At 50.2% G+C, this 26,183-nt stretch overlaps 1 protein-coding gene across 2 annotated transcripts in view; it reads left to right on the top strand.

The window, feature by feature from the left end:
- The window catches only part of LOC135504018 (rho guanine nucleotide exchange factor 25-like), a 105,452-nt gene that overhangs the window by 53,444 nt on the left and 25,825 nt on the right, over nt 1–26,183 (top strand). For both annotated transcript variants that reach the window (XM_064922263.1, XM_064922264.1), the window contains exons 2-3: nt 12,574–12,935; nt 15,564–15,674. In XM_064922263.1, the coding sequence (XP_064778335.1) occupies nt 12,574–12,935; nt 15,564–15,674 (473 nt within the window). The remainder of the gene's footprint in view (nt 1–12,573; nt 12,936–15,563; nt 15,675–26,183) is intronic.

The raw sequence follows: 26,183 nt of genomic DNA, 5'->3' as shown, positions 1-26,183 counted from the left end.
GAGGGGGAGAGAGGGGAAAGTTACTGTTGAGGGAGGAGAGAGGGGAGAGTTACTGTTGAGGGAGGGGAGAGAGTGGAGAGTTACTGTTGAGAAGGGGAGAGTTTTACTGTTGAGGGAGGGGGAGAGTTACTGATGAGGGAGAGATACTGATGAGGGAGGGAGAGTTACTGTTGAGGGGAGGGAGAGAGTTACTGGAGGGAGGGGAGTTACTGTTGAGGAGGGGGAGAGAGGGAGAGTTACTGTTGAGGGGGGGGAGAGAGGAGAGTTACTGTTGAGGGAGGAGAGTTACTGTTGAGGGAGGGGAGAGAGTGGAGAGTTACTGTTGAGGGAGGGGTTGAGGGGTTAGATTTGGTGGGAGAGTTACTGACGAGGGAGGGGAAAGAGGGAGAGTTACTGTTGAGGGAGGGGAGAAAGTTACTGTTGAGGGAGATACTGATGAGGGAGGGGAGAGTTACTGTTGTGGGAGGGGAGAGAGGGGAGAGTTACTGTTGAGGGAGGGGAGAGTTACTGTTGAGGGAGGGGGAGAGAGAAGAGAGTTACTGTTGAGGGAGGGGGAGAGTTACTGTTGTGGGAGGGGGAGAGAGGAGAGAGTTAGTGTTAAGGGAGGGGGAGAGGGAGAGTTACTGTTGAGGGAGGAGAGTTACTGTTGAGGGAGGGGAGAGAGTGGAGAGTTTCTGTTGAGGGAGGGGGAGAGTTACTGATTTGGGCGGGGGGAGAGTTACTGACGAGGGAGGGGGAGGGGGAGAGTTACTGATGAGGGAGGGGGAGAGAGGGGAAAGTTACTGTTGAGGGAGGGTGAGAGAGGGGAGAGTTACTGTTGAGGGAGGGTGAGAGAGGGGAGAGTTACTGTTGAGGGAGGAGGAGAGTTACTGATGAGGGAGGGGGAGGGGGGAGATTTACTGTTGAGGGAGGGTGAGAGAGGGGAGAGTTACTGTTGAGGGAGGGTGAGAGAGGCGAGAGTTACTGTTGAGGGAGGGGAGAGAGTGGAGAGTTTCTGTTGAGGGAGGGGGAGAGTTACTGATGAGGGAGGGGGAGAGTTGCTGATGAGGGAGGGGGAGGGGGAAAGTAACTGTTGATGGAGGGTGAGAGAGGGGAGAGTTACTGTTGATGGAGGGGGGAGATTTACTGATGAGGGAGGGTGAGAGAGGGGAGAGTTACTGTTGAGGGAGGGTGAGAGAGGGGAGAGTTACTGTTGAGGGAGGGTGAGAGAGGGGAGAGTTACTGTTGAGGGAGGGAGAGTTACTGACGAGGGAGCGGGAGAGTTACTGATGAGGGGGGGGGGAAGTAACTGTTGAGGGAGGGTGAGAGGGGAGAGTTACTGTTGAGGGAGGGTGAGAGAGGGGAGAGTTACTGTTGAGGGAGGGTGAGAGAGGGGAGAGTTACTGTTGAGGGAGGGTGAGAGAGGGGAGAGTTACTGTTAGGGAGGGGGAGAGTTACTGATGAGGGAGGGTGAGAGAGGGGAGAGTTACTGTTGAGGGAGGGGGAGAGTTTACTGATGAGGGAGGGTGAGAGAGGGGAGAGTTACTGTTGAGGGAGGGGAGAGAGTGGGAGAGTTACTGTTGAGGGAGGGGAGAGTTACTGATGAGGGAGGGGGAGAGTTACTGATGAGGGAGGGAGAGTTACTGATGAGGGAGTGTGAGAGAGGGGAGAGTTACTGTTGAGGGAGGGGGAGGGGGGAGATTTACTGATGAGGGAGGGGGAGAGTTACTGATGAGGGAGGGGGAGAGTTACTGATGAGGGAGGGGAGGGGGAAGGTAACTGTTGAGGGAGGGTGAGAGGGGAGAGTTACTGTTGAGGGAGGGTGAGAGAGGGGAGAGTTACTGTTGAGGGAGGGTGAGAGAGGGGAGAGTTACTGTTGAGGGAGGGGGAGAGTTACTGTTGATGGAGGGGGAGAGTTACTGATGAGGGAGTGGGAGAGTTACTGATGAGGGAGGGGGAGGGGAGAGAGTTACTGATGAGGGAGGGGGAGGGGGAGAGTTACTGATGAGGTAGGGCGAGATTTACCGTTGAGGGAGGGTGAGAGAGGGGAGAGTTACTGTTGAGGGGGAGGGGGTGAGTTACTGATGAGGGAGGGGGAGGGGGAAAGTAACTGCTGAGGGAGGGTGAGAGAGGGGAGAGTTACTGTTGATGGAGGGGGTAAAGTAAATGTTGAGGGAGGGGGAGATGGGAGAGTTACTGTTGAGGGAGGGGGAGGGGGAGGGGGAGAGTTACTGTTGAGGGAGGGGGTAAAGTAAATGTTGAGGGAGGGGGAGATGGGAGAGTTACTGTTGAGGGAGGCGGAGGGGGGAGAGTTACTGATGAGTGAGGGTGAGAGAGGGGAGAGTTACTGTTGAGGGAGGGTGAGAGAGGGGAGAGTTACTGTTGAGGGAGGGAGAGGGGGGAGAGTTACTGATGAGGGAGGGGGAGGGGGAGGGGGAGATTTACTGATGAGGGAGGGGGAGGGGGAAAGTAACTGTTGAGGGAGGGTGAGAGGGGAGAGTTACTGTTGAGGGAGGGTGAGAGAGGGGAGAGTTACTGTTGAGGGAGGGTGAGAGAGGGGAGAGTTACTGTTGAGGGAGGGTGAGAGAGGGGAAAGTAACTGTTGAGGGAGTGTGAGAGAGGGGAGAGTTACTGTTGAGGGAGGGGGAGGGGGGAGAGTTACTGATGAGGGAAGGTGAGAGAGGGGAGAGTTACTGTTGAGGGAGCGAAAGAGTGGAGAGTTACTGTTGAGGGAGGGGGAGAGTGGAGAGTTACTGTTGAGGGAGGGGGAGAGTGGAGAGTTACTGATGAGGGAGGGGGAGAGTGGAGAGTTACTGTTGAGGGAGGGGGAGAGTTACTGTTGAGGGAGGGGGAGAGAGGAGAGAGTTACTGTTGAGGGAGGAGAGTTACTGTTGAGGGAGGGAAGAGAGTGGAGAGTTTCTGTTGAGGGAGGGGAGAGTTACTGATTTGGGAGGGGGAGAGTTACTGATGAGCGAGGTGAGAATTACTGATGAGGGAGGGGGAGGGGGAGAGTTACTGATGAGGGAGGGGGAGGGGGAAAGTAACTGTTGAGGGAGGGTGAGAGAGGGGAGAGTCACTGTTGAGGGAGGGGGAGGAGGGAGATTTACTGTTGAGGGAGGGTGAGAGAGGTGAGAGTTACTGTTGAGGGAGGGGAGAGTTAATGATGAGGGAGCGTGAGTGAGGGGAGAGTTACTGTTGAGGGAGGGTGAGAGAGGGGAGAGTTACTGTTGAGGGAGGGTGAGAGAGGGGAGAGTTACTGTTGTGGGAGGGGGAGGAGGGAGATTTACTGATGAGGGAGCGTGAGAGAGGGGAGAGTTACTGTTGAGGGAGGGTGAGAGAGGGGAGAGTTACTGTTGAGGGAGGGTGAGAGAGGGGAGATTTACTGTTGAGTGAGGGGGAGGGGGGAGAGTTACGGATGAGGGAGGGGGAGATTTACTGATGAGGGAGGTGGAGGGGGAAAGTAACTGTTGAGGGAGGGTGAGAGAGGGGAGAGTTACTGTTGAGGGAGGGGGAGAGTTACTGATGAGGGAGGGGGAGAGTTACTGATGAGGGAGGGGGAGAGTTACTGATGAGGGAGGGGGAGGGGGGAAAGTAACTGTTGAGGGAGGGTGAGAGAGGGGAGAGTTACTGTTGAGGGAGGGGGAGAGTTACTGATGAGGGAGGGGGAGGGGGAGATTTACTGATGAGGGAGGGTGAGAGAGGGGAGAGTTACTGTTGTGGGAGGGGAGGAGGGAGAGTTACTGATGAGGGAGGAGGAGAATTACTGATGAGGGAGGGGCAGGGGGGAAAGTAACTGTTGATGAGGGGAGAGTTACTGATGAGGGAGGGGGAGAGTTACTGTTGAGGGAGGGGGAGGGGGAGAGTTACTGATGAGGGAGGGGGAGGGGGGAGATTTACTGATGAGGGAGGCGAGGGGGAAAGTAACTGTTGAGGGAGGGTGAGAGAGGGGAGAGTTACTGTTGAGGGAGGGGAGAGTTACTGATGAGGGAGGGTGAGAGAGGGGAGAGTTACTGTTGAGGGAGGGTGAGAGAGGGGAGAGTTACTGTTGAGGGAGGGTGAGAGAGGGGAGAGTTAATGTTGAGGGAGGAGGAGAGTTACTGATGGGGGAGGGTGAGAGAGGGGAGAGTTACTGTTGAGGGAGGGGGGAGATTTACTGATGAGGGAGGGTGAGAGAGGGGAGAGTTACTGTTGAGGGAGGGTGAGAGAGGGGAGAGTTACTGTTGAGGGAGGGTGAGAGAGGGGAGAGTTACTGTTGAGGGAGGGGGAGAGTTACTGATGAGGGAGGGGGAGAGTTACTGATGAGGGAGGGGGGAGGGGGAGATTTACTGATGAGGGAGGGTGAGAGAGGGGAGAGTTAATGTTGAGGGAGGGAAGGAGGGAGATTTACTGATGAGGGAAGGGGAGAGTTACTGATGAGGGAGGGTGAGAGAGGGGAGAGTTACTGTTGAGGGAGGGGGAGAGTTGCTGATGAGGGAGGGGGAGGGGAGTTACTGTTGAGGGAGGGGAGAGTTACTGATGAGGGAGGGTGAGAGAGGGGAGAGTTACTGTTGAGGGAGAGGTACTGTTTAGAGAGGGGAGCGTTTCTGTTGAGGGAGGGGGAGAGTCACTGATGAGGGAGGGGGAGGGGGGAGAGTTACTGATGAGGGAGGGGGAGAGGGGAGAGTTATTGACGAGGGAGGGGGAGAGAGGGGAAGTTACTGTTGAGGGAGGGGGAGAGAGGGGAAGTTACTGTTGAGGGAGGGGAGAGAGTGGATAGTTACTGTTGAGGGAGGGGAGAGAGTGGAGAGTTACTGTTGAGGGAGGGGAGAGATTGGAGAGTTACTGATGAAGGAGGGGAGAGTTACTGTTGAGGGAGGGGAGAGTTACTGTTGAGGGAGGGGAGAGAGTGGAAAGTTACTGTTGAGGGAGGGGGGAGAGAGTGGAGAGTTACTGTTGAGAAAGGGGAGAGTTTCTGTTGAGGGAGGGGGAGAGTTACTGATGAGGGAGGGATAGAGTGGAGAGTTACTGTTGAGGGAGGGGAGAGAGTGGAGAGTTACTGTTGAGGGAGGGGAGAGAGTGGAGAGTTACTGTTGAGGGAGGGGGAGAGTGGAGAGTTACTGTTGAGGGAGGGTTACTGTTGAGGGAGGGGAGAGAGTGGAGAGTTACTGTTGAGAGAGGAGAAAGAGTGGAGAGTTACTGTTGAGGGAGGGGGAGAGTTACTGTTGAGGGAGGGGGAGAGGGGAGAGTTACTGTTGAGGGAGAGATACTGATGAGGGAGGGGGAGAGTTACTGTTGTGGGAGGGGGAGAGAGGAGAGAGTTACTGTTGAGGGAGGGGGAGAGAGGAGATAGTTAGTGTTAAGGGAGGGGGAGAGGGGAGAGTTACTGTTGAGGGAGGGGAGAGAGTGGAGAGTTTCTGTTGAGGGAGGGGGAGAGTTACTGATTTGGGAGGGGGAGAGTTACTGACGAGGGAGGGGGAGGGGGAGAGTTACTGATGAGGGAGGGGGAGAGAGGGAAAGTAACTGTTGAGGGAGGGGGAGAGTTACTGTTGAGGGAGGGGGAGTGGGAGAGTTACTGATGAGGGAGGGGGAGGGGGGAGATTTACTGATGAGGGAGGGGAGGGGGAAAGTAACTGTTGAGGGAGGGTGAGAGAGGGGAGAGTTACTGTTGAGGGAGGGGAGAGTTACTGATGAGGGAGGGTGAGAGAGGGAGAGTTACTGTTGAGGGAGGGTGAGAGAGGGGAGAGTTACTGTTGAGGGAGGGTGAGAGAGGGAGAGTTACTGTTGAGGGAGGAGGAGAGTTACTGATGAGGGAGGGGGAGGGGGGAGATTTACTGATGAGGGAGGGTGAGAGAGGGGAGAGTTACTGTTGAGGGAGGGTGAGAGAGGGGAGAGTTACTGTTGAGGGAGGGGGAGAGTTACTGATGAGGGAGGGGGAGAGTTACTGATGAGGGAGGGGGAGGGGGGAAAGTAACTGTTGAGGGAGGGTGAGAGAGGGGAGAGTTACTGTTGATGGAGGGGGGAGATTTACTGATGAGGGAGGGTGAGAGAGGGGAGAGTTACTGTTGAGGGAGGGTGAGAGAGGGGAGAGTTACTGTTGAGGGAGGGGAGAGTTACTGACGAGGGAGCGGGAGAGTTACTGATGAGGGGGGGGAGGGGGGAAAGTAACTGTTGAGGGAGGGTGAGAGGGGAGAGTTACTGTTGAGGGAGGGTGAGAGAGGGGAGAGTTACTGTTGAGGGAGGGTGAGAGAGGGGAGAGTTACTGTTGAGGGAGGGTGAGAGAGGGGAGAGTTACTGTTAGGGAGGGGGAGAGTTACTGATGAGGGAGGGTGAGAGAGGGGAGAGTTACTGTTGAGGGAGGGGGAGAGTTTACTGATGAGGGAGGGTGAGAGAGGGGAGAGTTACTGTTGAGGGAGGGGAGAGTTACTGATGAGGGAGTGTGAGAGAGGGGAGAGTTACTGTTGAGGGAGGGGAGAGTTACTGATGAGGGAGGGGGAGGGGGGAGATTTACTGATGAGGGAGGGGGAGAGTTACTGATGAGGGAGGGGGAGAGTTAATGGTGAGGGAGGGGGAGGGGGGAAGGTAACTGGAGGGTGAGAGGGAGAGTGAGAGGGGAGAGTTACTGTTGAGGGAGGGTGAGAGAGGGGAGAGTTACTGTTGAGGGAGGGTGAGAGAGGGGAGAGTTACTGTTGAGGGAGGGGGAGAGTTACTGTTGATGGAGGGGGAGAGTTACTGATGAGGGAGGGGGAGAGTTACTGTTGAGGGAGGGGGAGAGTTACTGATGAGGGAGGGGGAGGGGAGAGAGTTACTGATGAGGGAGGGGGAGGGGGAGAGTTACTGATGAGGTAGGGCGAGATTTACCGTTGAGGGAGGGTGAGAGAGGGGAGAGTTACTGTTGAGGGGGGAGGGGGTGAGTTACTGATGAGTGAGGGGGAGGGGGAAAGTAACTGCTGAGGGACAGTGAGAGAGGGGAGAGTTACTGTTGACGGAGGGGGAGGGGGAAAGTAACTGCTGAGGGACAGTGAGAGAGGGGAGAGTTACTGTTGAGGGAGGGGGAGAGTTACTGATGAGGCAGGGTGAGAGAGGGGAGAGTTACTGTTGAGGGAGGGTGAGAGAGGGGAGAGTTACTGTTGATGGAGGGGAGAGTTACTGTTGAGGGAGGGGGAGGGGGAGGGGGAGAGTTACTGTTGAGGGAGGGGGAGAGTTACTGTTGAGGGAGGGGGAGGGGGAGGGGGAGAGTTACTGTTGAGGGAGGGGGTAAAGTAAATGTTGAGGGAGGGGGAGATAGGAGAGTTACTGTTGAGGGAGGCGGAGGGGGAGAGTTACTGATGAGTGAGGGTGAGAGAGGGAGAGTTACTGTTGAGGGAGGGTGAGAGAGGCGAGAGTTACTGTTGAGGGAGGGTGAGAGAGGGGAGAGTTACTGTTGAGGGGGGAGAGTTACTGATGAGGGAGGGGGAGGGGGAGGGGGAGATTTACTGATGAGGGAGGGGGAGGGGGAAAGTAACTGTTGAGGGAGGGTGAGAGGGGAGAGTTACTGTTGAGGGAGGGTGAGAGAGGGGAGAGTTACTGTTGAGGGAGGGTGAGAGAGGGGAGAGTTACTGTTGAGGGAGGGGGAGAGTTACTGATGAGGCAGGGTGAGAGAGGGGAGAGTTACTGTTGAGGGAGAGTGAGAGAGGGGAGAGTTACTGATGAGGGAGGGTGAGAGAGGGGAGAGTTACTGTTGAGGGAGTGGGAAAGTAACTGTTGAGGGAGGGGGAGATGGGAGAGTTACTGTTGAGGGAGGGGGAGGGGGAGAGTTACTGATGAGGGAAGGTGAGAGAGGGGAGAGTTACTGTTGAGGGAGCGAAAGAGTGGAGAGTTACTGTTGAGGGAGGGGGGAGAGTGGAGAGTTACTGTTGAGGGAGGGGGAGAGTGGAGAGTTACTGATGAGGGAGGGGGAGAGAGGAGAGAGTTACTGTTGAGGGAGGAGAGTTACTGTTGAGGGAGGGAAGAGAGTGGAGAGTTTCTGTTGAGGGAGGGGGAGAGTTACTGATTTGGGAGGGGGAGAGTTACTGATGAGGGAGGGGGAGAGAGGAGAGTTACTGTTGAGGGAGGAGAGTTACTGTTGAGGGAGGGAAGAGAGTGGAGAGTTTCTGTTGAGGGAGGGGGAGAGTTACTGATTTGGGAGGGGGAGAGTTACTGATGAGCGAGGTGAGAATTACTGATGAGGGAGGGGGAGGGGGAGAGTTACTGATGAGGGAGGGGGAGGGGGAAAGTAACTGTTGAGGGAGGGTGAGGAGGGAGATTTACTGTTGAGGGAGGGTGAGAGAGGTGAGAGTTACTGTTGAGGGAGGGGAGAGTTAATGATGAGGGAGCGTGAGTGAGGGGAGAGTTACTGTTGAGGGAGGGTGAGAGAGGGGAGAGTTACTGTTGAGGGAGGGTGAGAGAGGGGAGAGTTACTGTTGTGGGAGGAGGAGAGTTACTGATGAGGGAGGGGAGAGTTCATGATGAGGGAGGTGGAGGGGGAAAGTAACTGTTTAGGGAGTGTGAGAGAGGGGAGAGTTACTGTTGTGGGAGGGGGAGGAGGGAGATTTACTGATGAGGGAGGGGAGAGTTACTGATGAGGGAGGAGGAGAATTACTGATGAGGGAGGGGGAGGGGGGAAAGTAACTGTTGATGAGGGGAGAGTTACTGATGAGGGAGGGTGAGAGAGGGGAGAGTTACTGTTGAGGGAGGGGGAGAGTTACTGTTGAGGGAGGGGGAGGGGGAGAATTACTGATGAGGGAGGGGGAGGGGGGAGATTTACTGATGAGGGAGGCGAGGGGGAAAGTAACTGTTGAGGGAGGGTGAGAGAGGGGAGAGTTACTGTTGAGGGAGGGGAGAGTTACTGATGAGGGAGGGTGAGAGAGGGGAGAGTTACTGTTGAGGGAGGGTGAGAGAGGGGAGAGTTACTGTTGAGGGAGGGTGAGAGAGGGGAGAGTTACTGTTGAGGGAGGAGGAGAGTTACTGATGAGGGAGGGGGAGGGGGAGATTTACTGATGGGGGAGGGTGAGAGAGGGGAGAGTTACTGTTGAGGGAGGGGGAGATTTACTGATGAGGGAGGGTGAGAGAGGGGAGAGTTACTGTTGAGGGAGGGTGAGAGAGGGGAGAGTTACTGTTGAGGGAGGGTGAGAGAGGGGAGAGTTACTGTTGAGGGAGGGGGAGAGTTACTGATGAGGGAGGGGGAGAGTTACTGATGAGGGAGGGTGAGAGAGGGGAGAGTTAATGTTGAGGGAGGGAAGGAGGGAGATTTACTGATGAGGGAAGGGGAGAGTTACTGATGAGGGAGGGTGAGAGAGTGGAGAGTTACTGTTGAGGGAGGGGGAGAGTTGCTGATGAGGGAGGGGGAGGGGGAGTTACTGTTGAGGGAGGGGAGAGTTACTGATGAGGGAGGGTGAGAGAGGGGAGAGTTACTGTTGAGGGAGGGGGAGAGTTGCTGATGAGGGAGGGGGAGGGGGAGAGTTACTGTTGAGGGAGGGGAGAGTTACTGATGAGGGAGGGTGAGAGAGGGGAGAGTTACTGTTGAGGGAGGGGAGAGTTACTGATGAGGGAGGGTGAGAGAGGGGAGAGTTACTGTTGAGGGAGGGTGAGAGAGGGGAGAGTTACTGTTGAGGGAGGGGGAGATTTGCTGATGAGGGAGGGGGAGGGGGGAAAGTAACTGTTGAGGTAGTGTGAGAGAGGGGAGAGTTACTGTTGAGGGAGGGTTAGAGAGGGGAGAGTTACTGTTGAGGGAGGGTGAGAGAGGGAGAGTTACTGTTGAGGGAGGGGGAGAGTTACTGATGAGGGAGGGTGAGATAGGGGAGAGTTACTGTTGAGGGAGAGTGAGACAGGGGAGAGTTACTGTTGAGGGAGGGAGGAGAGTTACTGATGAGGGAGGGTGAGAGAGGGGAGAGTTACTGTTGAGGAAGGGTGAGAGAGGGGTGAGTTACAGTTGAGGGAGGGGGAGAGTTTCTGATGAGGGAGGGTGAGAGATGGGAGAGTTACTGTTGAGGGAGCGATAGAGTGGAGAGTTACTGTTGAGGGAGGGGGGAGAGTGGAGAGTTACTGTTGAGGGAGGGGGAGGGAGGAGAGTTACTGATGAGGGAGGGTGAGAGAGGGGAGAGTTACTGTTGAGGGAGCGATAGAGTGGAGAGTTACTGTTGAGGGAGGGGGAGAGTGGAGAGTTACTGTTGAGGGAGGGGAGAGAGTGGAGAGTTACTGTTGAGGGAGGGGAGAAAGAGTGGAGAGTTACTGTTGAGGGAGGGGGAGAGTTACTGTTGAGGGAGGGGGAGAGGGAGAGTTACTGTTGAGGGAGGAGAGTTACTGTTGATGGAGGGGGAGAGAGGAGAGTTACTGTTGAGGGAGGAGAGTTACTGTTGAGGGAGGGGAGAGAGTGGAGAGTTTCTGTTGAGGGAGGGGGAGAGTGGAGAGTTACTGTTGAGGGAGGGGAGAGAGTGGAGAGTTACTGTTGAGGGAGGGGAGAAAGAGTGGAGAGTTACTGTTGAGGGAGGGGGAGAGTTACTGTTGAGGGAGGGGGAGAGGGGAGAGTTACTGTTGAGGAAGAGTTACTGATGAGGGAAGGGTAGAGTTACTGTTGCCGGAGGGGGAGAGAGGAGAGAGTTACTGTTGAGGGAGGGGGAGAGAGGAGAGTTACTGTTGAGGGAGGAGAGTTACTGTTGAGGGAGGGGAGAGAGTGGAGAGTTTCTGTTGAGGGAGGGGGAGAGTTACTGATTAGGGAGGGAGAGAGTTACTGATGAGGGAGGGGGAGGGGGAGAGTTACTGATGAGGGAGGGGGAGGGGGAGAGTTACTGATGAGGTCGGCGGAGGGGGAGAGTTACTGATGAGGGAGGGGGAGGGGGGAGAGTTACTGATGAGGGAGGGGGAGGGGGAAAGTAACTGTTGAGGGAGGGTGAGAGAGGGGAGAGTTACTGTTGAGGGAGGGGGAGAGTTACTGATGAGGGAGGGGGAGGAAAGTAACTGTTGAGGGAGAGTGAGAGAGGGGAGAGTTACTGTTGAGGGAGTTGGAGAGTTACTGATGAGGGAGGGTGAGAGAGAGGAGAGTTACTGTTGAGGGAGGGTGAGAGAGGGGAGAGTTACTGTTGATGGAGGGGGAGGGGGGAGAGTTACTGTTGAGGGAGGAGGAGAGTTACTGTTGAGGGAGGGGGAGGGGGAGGGGGAGAGTTACTGTTGAGGGAGGGGGAGAGTTACTGTTGAGGGAGCGGGAGAGAGGAGAGGGTTACTGTTTAGGGAGGGGGAGAGAGGAGAGAGTTACTGTTGAGGGAGCGGGAGAGAGGAGAGGGTTACTGTTTAGGGAGGGGGAGAGAGGAGAGAGTTACTGTTGAGGGAGGGGGAGAGGGGAGAGTTACTGTTGAGGGAGGAGAGTTACTGTTGAGGGAGGGGAGAGAGTGGAGAGTTTCTGTTGAGGGAGGGCGAGGGTTACTGATTTGGGAGGGGGAGAGTTACTGATGAGGGAGGGGGAGAGTTACTGATGAGGGAGGGGGAGGGGGGAGAGTTACTGATGAGGGAGGGGGAGAGTTACTGTTGATGGAGGGGAGAGTTACTGATGAGGGAGGGGGAGGGGGGAGAGTTACTGATGAGGGAGTGGGAGGGTGGAGAGTTACTGATGAGGGAGGGTGAGAGAGGGGAAAGTTACTGTTGAGGGAGGGTGAGAGAGGGGAGAGTTACTGTTGAGGGAGAGTGAGAGAGGGGAGAGTTACTGTTGATGGAGGGGAGAGCTACTGTTGAGGGAGGGGGGAAATTAACTGTTGAGGGAGGGGGAGATGGGAGAGTTACTGTTGAGGGAGGGGGAGGGGGGGGGGAGGGGGAGGGGGAGGGGGAGGGGTAGAGTTACTGTTGAGGGAGGGGGAAAGTAACTGTTGAGTGAGTGGGAGGGGGGAGAGTTACTGATGAGGGAGGGTGAGAGAGGGGAGAGTTACTGTTCCTTTCTCCTCATATTTCCTCTAGTCCAGCTCTATGGTCATCCAGCTCTATGGTCATTCAGCTCTATGGTCATCCAGCTCTATTATCACTCAGCTCTTTGATCACTCAGCTCTATGATCACTCAGCTCTATGATCACTCAGCTCTATGATCACTCAGCTCTATGGTCATCCAGCTCTGTGTTCAACCAGCTATATGATCACTCAGCTCTATGATCACTCAGCTCTATGATCACTCAGCTCTATGGTCATCCAGCTCTGTGTTCAACCAGCTATATGATCACTCAGCTCTATGATCACTCATCTCTGTGTTCAACCAGCTCTATGGTCATCCAGCTCTATGATCACTCAGCTCTGTGTTCAACCAGCTCTATGGTCATCCAGCTCTATGATCACTCAGCTCTGTGTTCAACCAGCTCTGTGTTCATCCAGCTCTATGGTCATCCATTGTTTTGCTAGCGTATTTATCCCGCTCTAGTTCTGCACCAAAAATATGTGTCTGCTGCTGTGTGTCTGCTGCTGCCCTTTGCCTTAGTTAAACTTCCATTTGTCTATCTGGAGAGATGAAAAATCCCAGTCGTTGACATAGAGAGTTTATCATTCCTCTTCTCTTGACCTGTTATGTGACCTTTGCCCCCTCCCTCCATCTCCCGTTTTCTCTCTCCCTCCTCTCCCTCCCTCCAGACTCATACTCGGCTGCAGGCAGCGAGGGTAGCATCTCCACCTCCGTGGCGTCCCTGCCTCCGACCCTGACGGCTTCCTGTAGCTCCGCCCACAGCTCCCCAGGCTCGCGACGTTCCGTAAGCACCTTGAAGAAGTGGCTGACCAATCCAGTCCGCAAGTTCAGCGCTGGGGCCGTCAACATCTCAGCCAGCTCCAAGGGGGAGCGGCAGGTCAGGAAGTTGGATGGGGGAAGCAAATCCCCTCCTCCTATTCCCCCTTCTAGGCACAGTCATGACCTGGGCCTGGGAGGTCTGGGGCTTGGCAGACCCCTAGGATCAGAGGACCACCTCACCAATATGCTACCCATCACACACAAAGAGATGGTGAGTGGAGAGGCATTGCTAAGCACTAGTTTTACCTTTGTAAAGGTAGAGAACACTCGGGATACAAACACCTACATTACATACAAGTATGTACAGCACCAGTCAAAAGTTTGGACACACCTACTCATTAAAGGGTTTTTCTTTAGAATAATAGTGAAGACATCAAAACTATGAAATAACACATATGGAGTAACCAAAAAAACACAGAGTGAAGGAAAAGCAGCCAACAAGTGCTCAGCTAATGTGGGAACTCCTTCAAGACTGTTGGAAAAGCATTCCAGGTGAAGCTGTTTAAGATAATGTCAAGAGTGTGCAAAGCTGAGAGGAGCAAACAGGTATGGAAAACACACACATAGTTGCCAAAGCTACAAAAGAGCAAAATGAGATCATCTGAAATTAACTAAGCAATATATTCAAGTGAGAGAGTGGTGTGGAGCCTTCCTCTGTTTCTTGGCAGAACAACTCTGCAGAACTGTCTTAGTTTTGGCGATGGTCTTAGTTAAAGAGATTACTATTCCTAAGCAAATATCTACATATAAGATTGAGATCAACTACCTTTTCTGTGTAAATACAGTGCCTTGCGAAAGTATTCGGGCCCCTTGAACTTTGCGACCTTTTGCCACATTTCAGGCTTCAAACATAAAGATATAAAACTGTATTTTTTGTGAAGAATCAACAACAAGTGGGACACAATCATGAAGTGGAACGACATTTATTGGATATTTCAAACTTTCTTAACAAATCAAAAACTGAAAAATTGGGCGTGCTAAATTATTCAGCCCCTTTACTTTCAGTACAGCAAACTCTCTCCAGAAGTTCAGTGAGGATCTCTGAATGATCCAATGTTGACCTAAATGACTAATGATGATAAATACAATCCACCTGTGTGTAATCAAGTCTCCGTATAAATGCACCTGCACTGTGATAGTCTCACGAGGTCCGTTAAAAGCGCAGAGAGCATCATGAAGAACAAGGAACACACCAGGCAGGTCCCAGATACTGTTGTGAAGAAGTTTAAAGACAGATTTGGATACAAAAAGATTTCCCAAGCTTTAAACATCCCAAGGAGCACTGTGCAAGCGATAATATTGAAATGGAAGGAGTATCAGACCACTGCAAATCTACCAAGACCTGGCCTTCCCTCTAAACTTTCAGCTCATACAAGGAGAAGACTGATCAGAGATGCAGCCAAGAAGCCCATGATCACTCTGGATGAACTGCAGAGATCTACAGCTGAGGTGGGAGACTCTGTCCATAGGACAACAATCAGTCGTGTATTGCACAAATCTGGCCTTTATGGAAGAGTGGCAAGAAGAAAGCCATTTCTTAAAGATATCCATAAAAAGTGTTGTTTAATGTTTGCCACAAGCCACCTGGGAGACACACCAAACATGTGGAAGAAGGTGCTCTGGTCAGATGAAACCAAAATTGAACTTTTTGGCAACAATGCAAAACGTTATGTTTGGCGTAAAAGCAACACAGCTCATCACCCTGAACACACCATCCCCACTGTCAAACATGGTGGTGGCAGCATCATGGTTTGGGCCTGCTTTTCTTCAGCAGACACAGGGAAGATGGTTAAAATTGATGGGAAGATGGATGGAGCCAAATACAGGACCATTCTGGAAGAAAACCTGATGGAGTCTGCAAAAGCCATGAGACTGGGACGGAGATTTGTCTTCCAACAAGACAATGATCCAAAACATAAAGCAAAATCTACAATGGAATGGTTCAAAAATAAACATATCCAGGTGTTAGAATGGCCAAGTCAAAGTCCAGACCTGAATCCAATCGAGAATCTGTGGAAAGAACTGAAAACTGCTGTTCACAAATGCTCTCCATCCAACCTCACTGAGCTCGAGCTGTTTTGCAAGGAGGAATGGGAAAAGATTTCAGTCTCTCGATGTGCAAAACTGATAGAGACATACCCCAAGCAACTTACAGCTGTAATCGCAGCAAAAGGTGGCGCTACAAAGTATTAACTTAAGGGGGCTGAATAATTTTGCACGCCCAATTTTTCAGTTTTTGATTTGTTAAAAAAGTTTGAAATATCCAATAAATGTTGTTCCACTTCATGATTGTGTCCCACTTGTTGTTGATTCTTCACAAAAAAATACAGTTTTATATCTTTATGTTTGAAGCCTGAAATGTGGCAAAAGGTCGCAAAGTTCAAGGGGGCCGAGTACTTTCGGAAGGCACTGTATCTACCAACAGCTTGCCCAACCGCATCCCATTGACAGTACAGTACCTCACCAATGAATACCAACACAGTTGACTGCTACATGATTTACCCATAGTTTACACACATGGTGTGCACGTGGTGGACAGGCACAGTGTGATTACAGTCGCGATGCTAGTTAGTTATAATGATAACAGCCCTGGAGATGGTGATTCCGCTATCTTACTCCTGGGGATGTTTCTCACAGTGTTGCAAGGATTTAATGTGATGTTGATGTTTATGTTGTTGTGTTATGTTGAGTAATGATGTTCTCCCTCTGTGTGTGTGTGTGTGTGTGTGTGTGTGTGTGTGTGTGTGTGTGTGTGTGTGTGTGTGTGTGTGTGTGTGTGTGTGTGTGTGTGTGTGTGTGTGTGTGTGTGTGTGTGTGTGTGTGTGTGTGTGTGTTGTAGGAGTGCAGGTATAGGTGGGCCAGTCCTGAGGAGCTTTCCTCAGCAACCCTAAACTCTCCCAGCTACTTGTCTGACTCACTACAGGGCTGTATTGCACTTGCCTACACACAGGTGAGTCAAACCACAGACACACATACAGCCCTCGCACACACACACACTCAAACGAACAAACAAACACACACACACACACGAGTCTGTCCCAACACACAGCCCTGTGTAACAGAAGTGGTTCAGTAAACCATGTTTGCATGTTGACAAACCTTGCCTGAAACCTGACAACTGGTGTTAGGCCCCTGAGCAAATGCCTAGGTCTCAGAGGCTAAACTCGGTAGATACAGACATACAATCTTATTGACATGGTCACAGATTACACAGTCAAGTTATCCAACCATAAAAAAACACAATCAATCGGACTGATGAACTGATGAAACACTCTATTGATAATCTATAGAAGGCTTTAGCTGTTGCTGCTCAGTGTATATGGGGACAGGGGAGAGTCTAATGATTTCCTCTGAGGAAAAACAGACCGGTAGGTGACATGGGTACAACACAAGGCTTCGTTTCCATGGCGCCTGAGACAAACCTGGGTATGAAACATCTCAGGGTCCATTCTATCCGGACTCCTTGGGACGTCCCTACCCCCCATTGAAGTTTACTTTTTAAAAAGTAAAGGTAGGCTAAAAGTGATTCACCTTTAGGTAAGGGTTGTTGTTATGGTTAAGTTAAGGGTAGGGGTTAATGTTAGGGTTTAGAGTATGGACGTCCGAAGGATCCTAGATCACCACCACCGCTGCTGGGCTTGGCTGATCAAACATAGTTTCTCGGTCTCAGATACACACGCAGACACACACACCTAGATGAACTCAAGGTCCTCTCAGAGTTCATCAATAGGAGGCAGTCCAGTGAGGAAGGTTTGTCAAGACTTCTTCCCAAACGGAAACTATCTCCTACATAGTGCACTACTTTTATTTTTTTTATTTTTTTTAGTTCACCTTTATTTAACCAGGTAGGCTAGTTGAGAACAAGTTCTCATTTACAACTGCGACCTGGCCAAGATAAAGCATAGCAGTGTGAACAGACAACACAGAGTTACACATGGAGTAAACAATTAACAAGTCAATAACACAGTAGCCAAAAAAAGGGGAGTCTATATACAATGTGTGCAAAAGGCATGAGGAGGTAGGCGAATAATTACAATATTGCAGATTAACACTGGAGTGATAAATGATCAGATGATCATGTACAGGTAGAGATATTGGTGTGCAAAAGAGCAGAAAAGTAAATAAATAAAAACTGTGGGGATGAGGTAGGTGAAAATGGGTGGGCTATTTACCAATAGATTATGTACAGCTGCAGCGATCGGTTAGCTGCTCAGATAGCTGATGTTTGAAGTTGGTGAGGGAGATAAAGGTCTCCAACTTCAGCGATTTTTGCAATTCGTTCCAGTCACAGGCAGCAGAGTAATGGAACGAAAGGCGGCCGAATGAGGTGTTGGCTTTAGGGATGATCAGTGAGATACACCTGCTGGAGCGCGTGCTACGGATGGATGTTGCCATCGTGACCAGTGAACTGAGATAAAGCGGAGCTTTACCTAGCATGGCCTTGTAGATGACCTGGAGCCAGTGGGTCTTGCGACGAATATGTAGCGAGGGCCAGCCGACTAGCGCATACAAGTCGCAGTGGTGGGTAGTATAAGGTGCTTTAGTGACAAAACGGATGGCACTGTGATAAACTGCATCCAGTTTGCTGAGAAGAGTGTTGGAAGCAATTTTGTAGATGACATCGCCGAAGTCGAGGATCGGTAGGATAGTCAGTTTTACTAGGGTAAGCTTGGCAGCGTGAGTGAAGGAGGCTTTGTTACGGAATAGAAAGCCGACTCTTGAATTGATTTTCGATTGGAGATGTTTGATATGGGTCTGGAAGGAGAGTTTGCAGTCTAGCCAGACACCTAGGTACTTATAGGTGTCCACATATTCAAGGTCGGAACCATCCAGTGTGGTGATGCTAGTCGGGCATGCGGGTGCAGGCAGCGATCGGTTGAAAAGCATGCATTTGGTTTTACTAGCGTTTAAGAGCAGTTGGAGGCCACGGAAGGAGTGTTGTATGGCATTGAAGCTCATTTGGAGGTTAGATAGCACAGTGTCCAATGACGGGCCGAAAGTATATAGAATGGCGTCGTCTGCGTAGAGGTGGATCAGGGAATCGCCCGCAGCAAGAGCAACATCATTGATATATACAGAGAAAAGAGTCGGCCCGAGAATTGAACCCTGTGGCACCCCCATAGAGACTCCCAGAGGACCGGACAGCATGCCCTCCGATTTGACACACTGAACTCTGTCTGCAAAGTAATTGGTGAACCAGGCAAGGCAGTCATCCGAAAAACCGAGGCTACTGAGTCTGCCGATAAGAATATGGTGATTGACAGAGTCGAAAGCCTTGGCAAGGTCGATGAAGACGGCTGCACAGTACTGTCTTTTATCGATGGCGGTTATGATGTCGTTTAGTACCTTGAGTGTAGCTGAGGTGCACCCGTGACCGGCTCGGAAACCAGATTGCATAGCGGAGAAGGTACGGTGGGATTCGAGATGGTCAGTGACCTGTTTGTTGACTTGGCTTTCGAAGACCTTAGATAGGCAAGGCAGAATGGATATAGGTCTGTAACAGTTTGGTACCAGGGTGTCTCCCCCTTTGAAGAGGGGGATGACTGCGGCAGCTTTCCAATCCTTGGGGATCTCAGACGATATGAAAGAGAGGTTGAACAGGCTGGTAATAGGGGTTGCGACAATGGCGGCGGATAGTTTCAGAAATAGAGGGTCCAGATTGTCAAGCCCAGCTGATTTGTACGGGTCCAGGTTTTGCAGCTCTTTCAGAACATCTGCTATCTGGATTTGGGTAAAGGAGAACCTGGAGAGGCTTGGGCGAGGAGCTGCGGGGGGGCCGGAGCTGTTGGCCGAGGTTGGTAGGCTTGATTACCAACAACGACGAGACGGCCTACAGGGAGGAGGTGAGGGCCCTCGGAGTGTGGTGTCAGGAAAATAACCTCACACTCAACGTCAACAAAACTAAGGAGATGATTGTGGACTTCAGGAAACAGCAGAGGGAACACCCCCCTATCCACATCGATGGAACAGTAGTGGAGAGAGTAGCAAGTTTTAAGTTCCTCGGCATACACATCACAGACAAACTGAATTGGTCCACTCACACAGACAGCATCGTGAAGAAGGCGCAGCAGCGCCTCTTCAACCTCAGGAGGCTGAAGAAATTTGGCTTGTCACCAAAAGCACTCACAAACTTCTACAGATGCACAATCGAGAGCATCCTGGCGGGCTGTATCACCGCCTGGTACGGCAACTGCTCCGCCCTCAACCGTAATGCTCTCCAGAGGGTAGTGAGGTCTGCACAACGCATCACCGGGGGCAAACTACCTGCCCTCCAGGACACCTACACCACCCGATGTTACAGGAAGGCCATAAAGATCATCAAGGACATCAACCACCCGAGCCACTGCCTGTTCACCCCGCTATCATCCAGAAGGCGAGGTCAGTACAGGTGCATCAAAGCTGGGACCGAGAGACTGAAAAACAGCTTCTATCTCAAGGCCATCAGACTGTTAAACAGCCACCACTAACATTGAGTGGCTGCTGCCAACACACTGACACTGACTCAACTCCAGCCACGTTAATAATGGGAATTGAATGGGAAATTATGTAAATATATCCCTAGCCACTTTAAACAATGCTACCTTATATAATATTACTTACCCTACATTATTCATCTCATATGCATACGTATATACTGTACTCTATATCATCGACTGCATCCTTATGTAATACATGTATCACTAGCCACTTTAACTATGCCACTTTGTTTACATACTCATCTCATATGTATATACTGTACTCGATACCATCTACTGTATCTTGCCTATGCTGCTCTGTACCATCACTCATTCATATATCCTTATGTACATATTCTTTATCCCCTTACACTGTGTATAAGACAGTAGTTTAGGAATTGTTAGTTAGATTACTTACTGCATTGTCGGAACTAGAAGCACAAGCATTTCGCTACACTCGCATTAACATCTGCTAACCATGTGTATGTGACAAATAAATTTGATTTGATTTGATTTGAGGTTGGAGTAGCCAGGCGGAAGGCATGGCCAGCCGTTGAGAAATGCTTGTTGAAGTTTTCAATAATCATGGATTTGTCGGTGGTGACCGTGTTCCCTAGCCTCAGTGCAGTGGGCAGCTGGGAGGAGGTGCTCTTGTTCTCCATGGACTTCACAGTGTCCCAGAACTTTTTGGAGTTGGAGCTACAGGATGCAAACTTCTGCCTGAAGAAGCTGGCCTTAGCTTTCCTGACTGACTGCGTGTATTGGTTCCTGACTTCCCTGAACAGTTGCATATCGCGGGGACTGTTCGATGCTATTGCAGTCCGCCACAGGATGTTTTTGTGCTGGTCGAGGGCAGTCAGGTCTGGAGTGAACCAAGGGCTGTATCTGTTCTTAGTTCTGCATTTTTTGAACGGAGCATGCTTATCTAAAATGGTGAGGAAGTTACTCTTAAAGAATGACCAGGCTTCCTCAACTGACGGGATGAGGTCAATGTCCTTCCAGGGTACCCGGGCCAGGTCGATTAGAAAGGCCTGCTCACAGAAGTGTTTTAGGCAGCGTTCGACAGTGATGAGGGGTGGTCGTTTGACTGCGGCACCGTAGCGGATACAGGCAATGAGGCAGTGGTCGCTGAGATCCTGATTGAAGACAGCGGAGGTGTATTTGGAGGGCCAGTTGGTCAGGATGACGTCTATGAGGGTGCCCTTGCTTACAGAGTTAGGGTTGTACCTGGTGGGTTCCTTGATGATTTGTGTGAGATTGAGGGCATCTAGCTTAGATTGTAGGACTGCCGGGTTGTTAAGCATATCCCAGTTTAGGTCACCTAACAGAACAAACTCTGAAGCTAGATGGGGGGCAATCAACAGGGAATACAGGGAATAGGGTGCCTTTTGGGACACAGAGTAGTCAGGGTTCTGTGTGATAGATGCATTAACATACTACAAAGAAAATCCCTACAGATAAAAAGAAAATGGCACTGAGAGGAGAACTGTAATGGAAGATGACTACTGTTCCAGGAAATGAGTCCAAACAATGGCTTTGCTCTTTCATTTACACATCAAACAATTGGAATTGTGTGAACGGCAACAGCAAATGGTATAGATGGCATTTGGAACAGAGAACAGGGTTGTAAGGGGGCCTGGATAGTGAACACTATGACAAAACACATCAGAGAGCCAGCGCTCATTCCTACTGGACTCTTACCAGGGTCAGTGTTGATAAAAGGGTTTGAAATCGAGTGGAACAAGGGAGCTATATCTGAACTTTTCCAATAACAACACAGATTTCCAAATGTTTTGTTACAGTGTGCCCTACTGAACATGACCCAGGGAGGGGGTCATTCCCCTGCAGTTCATTATAGCAGCCAGTCATAAGGCTCTGATGGCAGGATTACACAGTCAGAGACAGATGGGAGAGAAGGGAAGGAGATCACTGGTTCAGTCTGTACTGCCAGAAGAGGGAAGAGAGGAAAGAGAGGGAGAGAGGGAGAGAGAAAAATAGGTATTAAAGTATGTAGGTCAGTCATCTCAGGGTCTCTCTCTCCCTCTCTCCTATTCTTCTCCCTCTATCACTGTCATTCTCCATCTCTCTCTTTCTCTCTCTCCTTCCTCCCCTCCTTTGACAGATTTACTGTTTCTCTTTCAGGAAAGGAAGAGAAAAAGTTACGACTTCTTAGAACACCCCCTCCACTTCTCTCTCACACACACACACACACACACACACACACACACACACACACACACACACACACACACACACACACACACACACACACACACACACACACACACACAGACAGACAGACAGACAGACAGACAGACAGACAGACAGACAGACAGACAGACAGACAGACAGACAGACAGACAGACAGACAGACAGACAACACACACACACAGACAGACAGACAGACAGACAGACAGACAGACAGACAGACAGACAGACAGACAGACAGACAGACAGACAGAGTGAGAGACACACACACACAAACCCTACCTACACCTCAATAAGGCATAAACAACAGGAACACCATGCTCTCAGCTTTTATTAAAACTCTTACAGATTTAAAGTTGGCTTCTGTGTAGATAAACGAAACAAGCACAATAGAGGAGTGAAGGGGGCGCGTAGAAAGAGAGCTGTGTGTGTATCTTTCCTGTGGGGTTCTACCAGATACAGAGAACATCTGGTAGTGATTCATGTCAAGCAGGCAGGGAGACCTGTCAGCCAGGGTAGAGCTCTGCTGGAGGCCTGGAGGGCTGGAGGCCTGGAGACCTGTCAGCCAGGGTAGAGCTCTGCTGGAGGGCTGGAGGCCTGGAGACCTGTCAGCCAAGGTAGAGCTCTGCTGGAGGCCTGGAGACCTGTCAGTCAAGGTAGAGCTCTGCTGGAGGCCTGGAGACCTGTCAGCCAAGGTAGAGCTCTGCTGGAGGCCTGGAGACCTGTCAGCCAGGGTAGAGCTCTGCTGGAGGCCTGGAGACCTGTCAGCCAGGGTAGAGCTCTGCTGGAGGCCTGGAGACCTGTCAGCCAGGGTAGAGCTCTGCTGAAGGCCTGGAGTGCTGGAAGCCTGGAGACCTGTCAGCCAAGGTAGAGCTCTGCTGGAAGGCTGGAGGCCTGGAGACCTGTCAGCCAGGGTAGAGCTCTGCTGGAGGCCTGGAGGGCTGGAGGCCTGGAGACCTGTCAGCCAAGGTAGAGCTCTGCTGGAGGCCTGGAGACCTGTCAGCCAAGGTAGAGCTCTGCTGGAGGCCTGGAGACCTGTCAGACAAGGTAGAGCTCTGCTGGAGGCCTGGAGACCTGTCAGCCAAGGTAGAGCTCTGCTGGAGGCCTGGAGACCTGTCAGCCAAGGTAGAGCTCTGCTGGAGGCCTGGAGACCTGTCAGCCAGGGTAGAGCTCTGCTGCAGATGTTAATACCATCATACCGTTTCTGTACCATACCGGGGTATACTCTGTTATTATACAGCACACAAACCTATTTTAGGCAACAGGGATCTTGATCCAGGAGGGAACTGAATGTATCTGCTGTACCAAAGAAAACTGATCTTGACATCTCGACACCTAGCTAGCACGCTAGCAAACCAAATGCGCAGCTGGAGCCCTGAGCTGGATAACATTTATTTGACACATCTTAAATGTCTTATAGTTCTACTTAACTGATAGTTATAAGCAGTGGCGTAGCACGCCCCCTACACCACACACAGAGAAGTATACACATCAACACAACCACACGCACACACACTGTGTGCTCTGCAGCTTTAGTGAAAGGACACATTTGCAGAAGTTGATGGGAAATAAAAGCCCATATACACTACATGACCAAAAGTATGTGGACACCTGCTCGTCGAACATCTCATTCCAAAATTATGGGCATTAATATGGAGTTGGTCTCCCCCTTGCTGCTATAACAGCCTCTACTCTTCTGTGAAAGGCTTTGCACAAGATGTTGGAACATTGCTGCTACAACAGCCTCCACTCTTTCAGGAAGGCTTTCAACTAGATGTCGAAACTTTGCTGAGGGGATTTGCTTCCATTCAGCCACAAGAGCATTAGTGAGGTCGGGCACTGATGTTGAGGGTTTAGGCCTGTCTCGTAGTCAGCATTCCAATTTATCCCAAAGGTGTTCAATGGGGTTGAGGTCAGGGCTCTGTTCAGTCAAGTTCTTCCACAATGACCCCGGCAAACCATATCTGTAAGGACACTTTTCACTTTGCACGTCAGTTAAGAACAAACTCTTATTTTCAATGACGGCCTAGGAACAGTGGGTTAACTGCCTTGTTCAGGGACAGAATGACAGATTTTTACCTTGTCAGCTCGGGGATTCAATCTTGCAACCTTTCGGTTACTAGTCCAACGCTCTAAACACTAGGCTACCTGCCGGCATTGTCATACTGAAACAGGAAAGGGCCTTTTTCAAATTGTTGCCACAAAGTTGGAAGCACAGAATTGTCTGGAAAGTCATTGTTGACCTTCACTGGAACTAAGGGGCCTAGCCCGAACCATGAGCAACAGCCCCTGACCATTATTCACCCTCCACCAAACTTTACAGTTGGCACTATGAGTTGGGGCAGGAAGCATTCTCCTGGTAGGAGCTATAAGAGGATGGGCTCATTGTAATGGCTGGAATGGAATAAATGGAACGCCAGCCATTACAATGAGCCCATCCTACTATAGCCCCTCCCACCAAACTTCTCAGCCTCCTCTGGTGTCTATGCTTGGCCAGGCGTAAATAGGTTGACATCCACTATTCTAAAATGATGTACATGCCGATCGGAAGACTGTAGCCAATGAACATGACACTGAACAAGAACAAGACATTGTGTGTTCAGACAAGCATACGAGTGTATGTTACTGCTGACACAAGCATTGAGCTAATCATGTAAATGTAATTAACTAGAGAGTCAGGCACCACAAAATAATATTTATAGAGCTGTTATCTTCAGAATAAACTCTTAAAGACCTAGTAATATTTTACATCAATAGCAGTCAATATTAGTCGTCACCTTAATTCAGTCTCATCTGAAAGTTGTAAATTCTTGGTTATCTTCACGAACCCTGGCTAACAAATTGAATCAGCAATACAAAATTGGGTTTAATTATTTATTTACTAAATACATAACTAATCACACAGAATTACATATACAAAGAATGAATTATACCTTGATTGCAAATTACATCATAAAGGAAAACGTCCCTAGCGGGCGGAACAGATATGACAGCTTGTTACACAAAAGAAAAGGGCTGGGTTTGAGTGAAAGAGCGGGAAGACTGAGGAACAAAGGGAGAAGCTGAGCTAACGTAAATACACTTATGCATTCTAAATTACCGCCCATTTGGAAAAGGAAAATACAATAAATATTTACTCTGAGCTGCGCTTTGGTAGGTTGGTGGTAGATGGAAGGCCGTGTTGCCAAACCGAGTCCTTTGAAGAATGTCTCTGGTTGTCAATTGGATACGTTGTAGTAACATTGTTGGGTGATAGATGGTATACTCTGTCTGTTCCTTCCTAACCCTCGCTGCATCTGCTGTTGCTAACTCAACGGCTAGGAGGTATCACTTCTGTAGTGAATAAGAGTTCAAAGTTCATAACATTCGCAACCAAAGCTCACGCTGATGTTGGCTTTGTTCTGTAGTTATTATCTGAACCATTCTGACATAGGACCGTCGTCCTACATCCTCGGAACAGAAGGTTATATGGTCGTCAAGGGCTTATATAGGAAGGGAGAGGAGGGCGTGTTTGAAAAGTTTAATAGCCCATGTCCCTTCACAGGGGCGGGCCACTGATTGAGCAGAGCCCTGTCTTACATTTTAGAAGCTAAAATCACATTTCATCCCATCACGAATAATTTCATATTCAAACATTTAAATTGAACAACAATTCAATGTGAATCTGATAACTCTGATGTGTAGACTTTCCACTGTAGAGTTTATGTCATCTTATCATTGATTAGAATGTCTCAGATGACAACCAAATTGACATATGTTCAATTGTTCGGATTACCAGAATGTAGTTAATTTCCCCCCACCTTCTGATGTTCCCAGAATCTCTATGTTAACCAAGGTTTTTGCAAATGTAACATCAGTAGGTTAGAGAGTAGAGCTCAACCGATTATGATTTTTTTCAATGCCGATATCGAGACCATAAAAGCCGATACCGATTAAATCGGACGATTTTTTATTTATTTATTTGTAATAAGACAATTACAACAATACTGAATGAACACTTATTTTAACTTAATATAATACATCAATAAAATCAATTTAGCCTCAAGTAAATAATGAAACATATTCAATTTGGTTTAAATAATGCAAAAAGAAAGTGTTGGAGAAGAAAGTAAAAGTGCAATATGTTCCATGTAAAATATGTGCCATGTAAGAAAGCTAACATTTCAGTTCCTTGCTCAGAACATGAGAACATATGAAAGCTGGTGGTTCCTTTTAACATGAGTCTTCAATATTCCCAGGTAAGAAGTTTTAGGTTGTAGTTATTATAGGAATTATAGGACTATTTCACTCTATACCATTTGTATTTCATTAACCTTTGACTATTGGATGTTCTTTTTGAGCTGGTCTGTAGCCCTCTCTACCTCCCCCTTTCCCCTTCTTTCTTTCTCTCCCTTTCTTCTTTTTCATGGTGACTTCACCACATCCAACACCAGAGTTCCTAAACTTTGTCTTGGCTTATAAAAATAACCAACTCGTTTGGGAAACCCTGCCTTACACCATTATTAGTGACAGTGAGATCCCCTTCATTCTGGTCCATAGTGTCTGGCTGCTCCCCCTCCCTCCCTGGTCACCTTGGCGACCTGCATCATTATCCTCCCATTCTCTCTCTCACTTTGCCTCTCCTTCTCTCTTTACCTCACCCTGCCTCCCTCTTCCTTATTTGATCTATCTAACACATTGCCTCCATCTTTCTCTCTCCCTCTGTCCCTCCACTTTACCCTTCTCTCTCTCTCTCTCTCTCTCTCTCTCTCTCTCTCTCTCTCTCTCTCTCTCTCTATCTATCTTCAGATTGTCAA

The sequence above is a fragment of the Oncorhynchus masou genome, chromosome 18 (genome assembly GCF_036934945.1).
Source record: "Oncorhynchus masou masou isolate Uvic2021 chromosome 18, UVic_Omas_1.1, whole genome shotgun sequence".
In the NCBI taxonomy this organism is placed as follows: Eukaryota; Metazoa; Chordata; class Actinopteri; order Salmoniformes; family Salmonidae; genus Oncorhynchus; species Oncorhynchus masou.
The sequence above is the reverse complement of the archived record's forward strand: the minus strand, read 5'-3'. Positions and strand labels throughout refer to the sequence as shown.